At 34.1% G+C, this 8708-nt stretch overlaps 1 protein-coding gene across 1 annotated transcript; it reads right to left on the bottom strand.

Moving 5' to 3' along the window:
• Nucleotides 1-716: 716 nt before the first annotated feature.
• LOC145590838 (squalene monooxygenase SE1-like) lies at nt 717-5997 on the bottom strand. Its single transcript, XM_081647227.1, has 8 exons — nt 5520-5997; nt 4818-4929; nt 4411-4585; nt 2637-2805; nt 2298-2516; nt 1895-2170; nt 1251-1529; nt 717-1129 (listed from the first exon to the last, which is right to left on the bottom strand). The coding sequence occupies exons 1-8, from the start codon at nt 5763-5765 to the stop codon at nt 1022-1024; spliced, it is 1584 nt and encodes a 527-aa protein (XP_081503353.1). The 5' UTR covers nt 5766-5997; the 3' UTR covers nt 717-1021.
• Between the last annotated feature and the right edge of the window lie 2711 nt (nt 5998-8708).

The following is an 8708-nucleotide window of genomic DNA, read 5'->3' as shown; positions in this document are numbered from 1 at the left end:
TGTTCCTGTTTTATAGACAGAATCAATCTAAACCTGGAAATCAAGTTAAACTGATGATCAATTAAATTGCTTCAGATTCAAAATATATATATATATATATATATATATATATATATATATATATATATATATATATATATATATATATATATATATATATATATAAACCACCAAAATTAACCCCAAAGTGTTAATGGAGAAATCAATGTAAAACGGAAATCAAAAATCGACTTACTTGCTCGTGTTCTGGTAGATAAGGTAGAAGACGAAGACGACTCGAAGAATGCCATCAGAGAGATGAGCAGGGGAGGGAGAAAGAGAAGTGGAGGGAAGAAAGAGAAGGTGAGCTGGCAAAGGATTTGGGAATGGCGGTGAAAGCGAGCGGTGATATGGGCTGACTTGGGTGGCAGTGGGTGGGGATGAATGTGTGCATTATAAACCAGACTCACGTAAGTCCATTCTACACAAAACCTTCTGTAAAAACATGTTTTTTTAATTATACGTGTTTTTGTTATGAATTTCTAAACTTTTTTAAAAAGTATTTAAGACTTATATGCATATAGTAGCATTATCCAATTTCAAAAATACTCGTAGTGTTAATGAATTCACCCTTGGAAAGCAGGTTGAATTGTCAATCTAGTACAATATCATCATTGCATTTATGTTCAGACTTCAAAGGGACGTCAAAATAACAAATTTCATATGTCCTCCCACGAAAATTAAAGTAAAATTCAATTTATTCTCCAAAAAACATCATCTAAAAATATCCAAAAAGAAAAGAACAGTAGAACACCTTCTATCCTAAAATTGATACATGTTGACATATATACAATTTGAACATCACAATCAAGATGACAAATAACCAAAATTGCACCTTCCAATCCAAATTTCTGTAATTTCAGATCATGAAACGAAGACAATGATACAGCGACAATAATTCGAGTTTGTTGCACTGGCAGTGAGCCCCTCTTATTTTTTAAGGGGTGTCAACAACGACAAGAAGATGAAGATGTTACAGAGGTCATGAATTAACAGGAGGAACTCTGTAATATGCAGGAACTATGGCAGGGAAAAACATTTTTCTCACCCCTTCTGCCTTAATAATTGGAAATATGATTCCGGATGCACCCTGTAAAAGAGAAAATCAGATCAAGAACATTCATCAAGTATAATTAAAACAGGATTCACTCAATGGAACACATAAATCCTCTTTCAGGAAACAAACAGAATGAAAGTAAAGTTGGACATACAGAAATCAATCTGGCTCCAATCCATAAGCGTTTAGGAGAGGGAAAAGGCAGTAGTAGGCGACCAACTCCATAAATGGCAACAGCAAAGAAATGAAGAACCAAACTCAATGGCTTAGGATTCAGCCCAGACAGAAGAGAGATGGGTCCATTTGAAAAGACACCTCCAAGGCTTAGATAATCAAAGCATGCTTGGCGCATCTCCTTTCTAGCTTGATCTGGGGAGGCACGGAAAACCTTGTATAAAGCACCTGCTAATGTGTTGATAGTAGATGCCACTGGCTGCAAATCACAAAAAATAATTGAGTCAGTTCTAAACAGTACACAAACCTCTATATGCAACCTGGTGAGCCAAATCAGTGAACCCTTGCAGAGACATGGGTATTCATGTGATAGATAAAACACGTTTTTTTTTTTTTTTTTTTTTTTTTTTTTTTTTTTTTTTTTTGAATGAATGAATCATAGCTAAAATAATTAAAACACTACGATCTCCAAGTACCTAGTAACAGCCAAAATAAACAAGAAAATTCAATCTTCACCCTTCAAAGTATGATTCGTCATATCATCAAATGAACTTTATTTAATAACTAATAAACAGTCAATATTGGTGTAACCACTAAAACATTCGAAAGAGATAAAATAATTACTTTACGCAGAGTGTAGAAGGATTCCAGGTATCGGCAGAGACTAGTTGCATCATTCAAGTCCTTCAGCGGTCTCAAAAGATCTCGCAGCAGTACAATATCAGCCAGAGCTACAGTCATTCCTCCACCTGTTAAAGGATGGCGCATGTTGAATGCATCTCCCATTAGTAATGCCCCGGGCTTAGGAAGAGGAGCTGCTGGCATGCTTTTATTTGGCATTGATTTAATGTTTCCTTTATCAATGGCTGTGAAAAAGGCATCATACAACTGTGGAGGTATCTGAAATGGCAGATCAGTTAATTAATAACTTTAAAAGTACAAGTAAAAAACACAGCTTTTGTAAGTACTCCCAGGAGCACTAATAATATAAGTGACAATAAACAAAGCTTTTTAGGGATCTACATACTTGGGGAGCAACTACAGTCTTCAAATACTTAGCCAGTTCACCACTAGCAACAGAAGGAACTTTTTCTCCTGGTACATCAACAAGACACCGGACTTCTGTACTACTAATTGGATAGAACAAGATTGGGGATGGATCTCCTAAAACAACATGTCCATGGTTTTCATAAGGAAGTTGACAGTTCTCCAGAACGAGCCCCACAAAACATGAAGGCTGGTCTATCTGCCAGAAACAAAGCTTTATGAATTAGTTCAAAGCTTTTTGAAAGATATACATAAATACACTGAAGTAAGCAACAGGATTTGAGAAATAGAATATGTATAGTTTTTCACAGAAAATCACCTTAGGTTTGCAGAGTGAGCGACGCAAATTTGAGAAACAACCATCACACACAATGGTCAGGGGTGCATATGCACATAGCTCCTGTCCAGCTTTGGTCTTGTACCTCACACCCTTAATTATCCCATTTTCTTCAACAAGGGAGGTAACTGCGCCCTGCTCTAATTGCACACTGGAGAAAAGAAAGTTCAATGAGTCCCAAGTAAAATCTATTCTGTACACAATGGCTCTCAAACCGAAATACACAATGAAAAAGGCAAAATTCAAACTTCATCATCTTAGCAGGTAATACTTTCAAAGTAATTGCTATATCTTACATTTATTTATATTTTTTCTATTATTGTAAGCCTCCATGTTGAACACTCTTTCCTAAGAAATTAATTGATAAGATACGGTAGGGGGGACAACCCACTTTACAAAAAAAAAAAGTTCAAATACATAATCTTGTGAACATTGGTTCATATCAAATGAGATGGTGCAGTGGCTAAAGCCTTGCTTGTAAAGGATGTAGATGCGGGTTCAAACCCCTATGGCTTCATTCAAGCCCCTACTTTTGAATAAGTGCAAAATGACTACTACGTATTAAATTAAACTTGCAACATTTTACTTTCAATTGTTGCCTTCTTGGTGAGTGAGGTGAGTTTTGTAATCAAGAGACTAGAGTTTAATCATTGATGCAAGCATTTTACTTTTTTATTTATTATTATTATTATTTTAATGTATAAGATAGTATTCTTTCCATTTTTTTCTTAACAGTTACTCAAGATCTTCTGGAATCGAGAGGGAAGCTCTAACCACTTGAGCTATCCCTTACTCTTTGATTAAGAACTAGATAACTTATACAAAAATGTTGATCGACTTTAAAAGACACAAATATCTAGAAGTAAATAGATAATAAACCACTATACTATGATGTTATTAATAAAGAAATTGTACGGATAGTTCATAGACTAAAGTTAGCTTAATTTCTGGAGAGGATATGGTAAAATTATTTAAAGTAAAATTTTGTAGTCCAAAACAAAGTTCAGATTCAGGGCAAATCATATACCAAATTCACTCAATAAATATTCATTTATTCACTTTGAACATTTGTTCCCTGATATTCCACCGCCAATGTTACATAATCAATTTTGTTTTTAGTGATGTACTCTGTAATTTTTATATTTACATATTTCCTGAGATGAGCATATTTTTGTGAAATGGGCTATAATTAAGCCAAAGTTAACAGTTCATAATTTCATACGAAGTATGACATATTGTGGAAAATACTTTTTATCACACTATGTATGTATATAGTACAATAGTGACTTATATGTACAATACAAGATAATATTACATATATAATTTGAGACAAAATAATGATCAAATTACCGAGTAATCCAACTGAGTAATCCAAGTATTCCAAGTAGTATCCAATTATTACTTAAAATAAATAAATAGATAAATTCATGCATAACAGCTTGTTGAAACTCAAATTTCATCTCACAGAGACTCGGGAAGAGAAAAAAAAAATCACATTTCGAGCCTAAACATTAAGTTGTTTAGGACAACGCTTTAAAATGTCATTCAAAAACCTCAATTTTTTCCCAGAAATGAATTCAAGTTTAAAATCCCAATCTGATAATAAGATGAGAACTACACAAGTGGAACATAACAATGACAAAATTGATCAAAATCATAAACTTTGAACCAAAGACAAACAAAAACAGGTTTGATATAATGTATCAACAAAAAATAGAAACAAAATCATCCAAAAGACAAGAACATCATAACATACTTGGGCAAGGAAGCAGCTTTCTCCCTCATCCTCTGAATAAAACGGCCATTATGAAACCCTCTCCCAGAAACATCTTGATGAAAATTCTCCAAAGGGTAAGAAAGTTTAGTATTTTTTCCATCTTTGAAGAGAGCATAACCAAATACGCGTTGAGCATCAATGTTTTCCACGCAATCTGTTATCACACCAATAAAATGGAAATACTCACAATCAACATTAATCCATGGTAATTGTTACTAAACATTGTTCCAAAGTTGTTTCCAAGAAATTCGGAAAAAGGATGTATTGTTATATCAAATACATCCTCATGTCCCAAATTAATTGTCACAATGATAGCGTGATTGAACGAGTAACAAGACAATAAATCCGTAGAGATATATAATAACTTGATAGGAGTAATTATTTACCTACAAGTCCCAAGTCAATTAACTTGAGATATCCTCCTGGTTGTAAAAGCTCGCCAACAATACGATCAGGCTCTGCTAAGTCTCTCTCTATAACGTGAACTCGCCTACCATCCTACAAAAAAATTTCAAGTTTCTAATTCAGCAATTATTCTAACAAGCCATACTCAACAAATCACAACAAATAAAGTAAAAACACTGCAAACAAATTTTTGAATACTCCCTCAATCTCTAAAAATTGTACCTATTTTGACTTTTTGACAAATCAACCAGCAAATAGAATAAAAACACTTGCAAACAAATCATTGAAATCCTGATAATCAATTGTATACTCCCTCGTCTCTAAAAATTCTTCGTATTTATTTTTCTTAAATTAACCAAGTAAGCTTGCAAACAAATAAATGAAATCCTGTTAATCAATTATATATCCCTCCGTCTCTAAAAATTCATGTTTCTAACTTTTTTTGGTGAAACAATCTGAAAAGGAAGAACTTTTAGAAATGGAAAGAATACAAAACAGTTGTTTACTAAATTCGAAATTAAATAGTTAAGTACTACGCATAATCCTTTGAATTAACGAATTAAATTTTAAATTAGCATATCAATTTAGAACTAAAATTATAAACACAGGTCAACGAGAAAAAAAAAAAAAAAAAAAAAAAAAAAAAAAAAAAAAAAACAAACGAAATTCAAAAATCATATGACCTTTCCAAGAGTATGAGCAAGAGCAGCACCAGCGACACCAGCACCAACAATAATGACGTCAGAACTAGTCACATCGGATCTACATTCACCAGCAAAAACAGCGGTGGTAGTTACGCCGGAAACACCATTTTCCGACGAACATTTATTCTCTCTCCTCTTACTCGATCGAATATTCCAGACAAACGTCACGGTCAACAATAAAGCGATCACCCCTCCAACTCCAATAATGTACTGATCGAACAACATTCTCGAAGATTAACGAAGTAAGAAAAAAAAAGGTTGCAATTGCTTCGTTTATTCTCCTCGAAAATCGTTCGCCACCGTCGACGGCGGCCGGAGTTCTGCCTCTCAAATGATCAGAATTTGGAGGCGTGTTTGGAATAAAATTAAATTTGATGAATGTATTTGTTTAAATGTTTATGAACAGATCAGAGATGGCATCGTTATATAAAGGTTACAGCTCAGCAGAGTGCCAGAGTATCTCGCGATTATTTTTTTATTATTTTATTTGATTTGAATACAAAATTCAGATAATGGGAATGCAACTGAAAATTTAAAAGGAGGAGGGAACAGGACGTAAATGTCTACGTTACTTGCGCCTATGGCCTACAGCCTACAGCCTACAGCCTACAGCCTACTTACTAACTTACCTAATTGTTTGATGCCTCACAAGTCACGGCCACGGCCACCGGGCTAACCTGTTTTAACAACTTGTACTGTATGTTTTTGTTAATGTTTGTACGGTAGTATTAAGGGTAATGTTATATACTTATATGTAGTCTTTACAGATACAAATAAATATTAAATATCTTTTATTAATTGGTTGTAGTTTAGAGATTTATGACAAAATTACGTATAAATCAATGTATTTATGAAAATAATTAATTATATTTCCTCTTTTAGCCTCTTATACATAGCGATTAGAGTTGTATATAACATTTTCCTTGTACTAATCCACATATGTGCTCAAATCCAATGGCAATGTTTAAGGAAAAAGAAAAAGAGTAGTAAGCTAAGAGCATCATTATTGTTGGGGACGTTTTCATCCTTTCCCATTTTCTCTCTCCTTTCCTACACTTGACACATCACCTTCTCTTTCCTCCACATCACTTCCCACTATCTCCATTCTTTTACTCATCCTTTCCCTCAAAATTTCCCAACATCAATTAGTACCCTTTCCCACTTTCTCTCTCCTACTTATATATACCCCACCATTTATTCCCTTTTCAATTTACATATATTTATTAATATACTTAATTATTATTAATGTTGTAAATGTTGTTAATAATAATTAATAACCGACACATTAATTAAACGAGATTGTGAAACATAGCCGTTGTACTGCTGCTTTGTTAATTCTTGCATGTTGCATGGCGCATGGGCCGAGGAAGTCATTCCTTTCCATAGAAAGGAAACTCCAATTTCCTTTCCCTAAAAGTAACCTTTTTCCAAGTACCAACATTCATGAGGAGACTAAAAGGAGACCAAAAAGCATGGGAAAGGAATGGGAAAATATCCGATGTTGGTGCTCTAAGTTTGTTGTTAAAGTAAAGTTGGTGGGATAATAATTTAATGATAATAAATGACACAAAGGTAAATTAGTGGTTTTTAGTGGATTATTTAAAATAGTTGCTGAAACTGGTTTAGAAACATTCAAATTTGATTTTGACACACTCATTGTGAGAGCGCAGTTACCAATGCTTTTTTCTCATATAGAGGTGTGTCTAAATCATTTTCCTTAAAACATTGTGCCATGAAGAGCATATCCCATGTGGAAAATTGTGGAACGGAGATATTAAGTTTACTAAAGGATAATAATATGGTTACCTTTATACTACTCAAGTTAGGTTAAAGATCAACAGATTCAGAACATTATTATGAGTTAGCTGTAATAATTTTTACATGGTGTAATTTTGTGATTAAAACAATTTTATCAATTAATAATTTTTAATTATTTTATTACAAGTTAACACTTGATGTGCAATACATATTTGGGAGTATCTTTTTAGTTTATTTACCAAGTCAAAACACTGTGTTTGGCAAGTTGGTAGTGGAGGGGAGTTATTAGCTTTTAAATAGTGTTTCATAAAAGTTAATATAACTGATGAATTATTAATGTTTGTCAATTCCATTATATTATCATTATATTAAGGGATTGTTATCTTCCCATTGTCTTATAAAAATAAGTTTCAGGTCTTTAAATTCTGATAAATTCAGATCAGTACAGTTAAGATAAATTACGATATAAGTTAATTAAATAAAGTCTAATAAGTTTCAATAAGTTAAATAAGGTCTTTTAATAAGTTCTAATCAAGTCTAATAATAAGGCCGGTCTAATAAGGTCCAATAAGTTTCAATAAGGTCAATAAGTTTAATTAAGTCTAATAAGTTTCAATAAGGCCTAATATGTTCGTTTAATGAAAAATGGAAACTAATAATCTCACATTTGTCTTTTCTGCTGAAAATAGTCTCACTTTTTCGAAATCTGGAAACAATCCAACCTTTAACCCCCATATTCTCAAAACAGGCTTTTTAGTATTGTGAAATTGGTATTTGTTTTTGAAGATAACTTGCCACATGTCAACTTTTGATTGGCCCAATTTTAATTTTTTTAATTAAAAAAAAACAAAAATAGTTTTTCCTTCACAGCTCCCCACCGCCGCATCAGACACCACTTGATCACCACCCCCTCCCCTTTCCCCATCTCCCTTTCCCGATTTCACTACCATTGCAACCCCCAATCTTAACCTCCCTACCCACCACAACCCTCTTCACCTCCTCCCTCGTTGTTGGCTCCTCCTCCATCGAGGTTTCATTGGCCTTTTTTGGGTTTGGGTTCCCCTTTTGATTGGGGTTTTGCCGATTTTCTTGGATTGGGTTACAAATTGGGATTTCTAGGTTTGAGTTTCATTTTCTAAATTTCATTCTAGGTTTGGGTATAATTTCGTGGGGGGTTTAGGGGTTTCGTGGGTGGTCGGGTTTAGGGGTGGCTGCGATGGTCGGCTTTTAAGTAAGGGGTGGTAGGATTTAGGGGTTGAGGGGTTTCGGGTAAAGGGTGGTCGGGTTAAGGGGTTTCAACTTTCAAAGTGGTTGGGGGGAGGCTAGTGTGGTGGTGGCCATGGAAGGTTGTGTGGTGGTGGCTATGGAAGGGAGTTGGTCAGATGGTGGCCATGGAGGGAGACTTGAGGT

Source organism: Chenopodium album, chromosome 18 (assembly GCF_948465745.1).
Source record: "Chenopodium album chromosome 18, dcCheAlbu1.1, whole genome shotgun sequence".
In the NCBI taxonomy this organism is placed as follows: Eukaryota; Viridiplantae; Streptophyta; class Magnoliopsida; order Caryophyllales; family Amaranthaceae; genus Chenopodium; species Chenopodium album.
The sequence above is the reverse complement of the archived record's forward strand: the minus strand, read 5'-3'. Positions and strand labels throughout refer to the sequence as shown.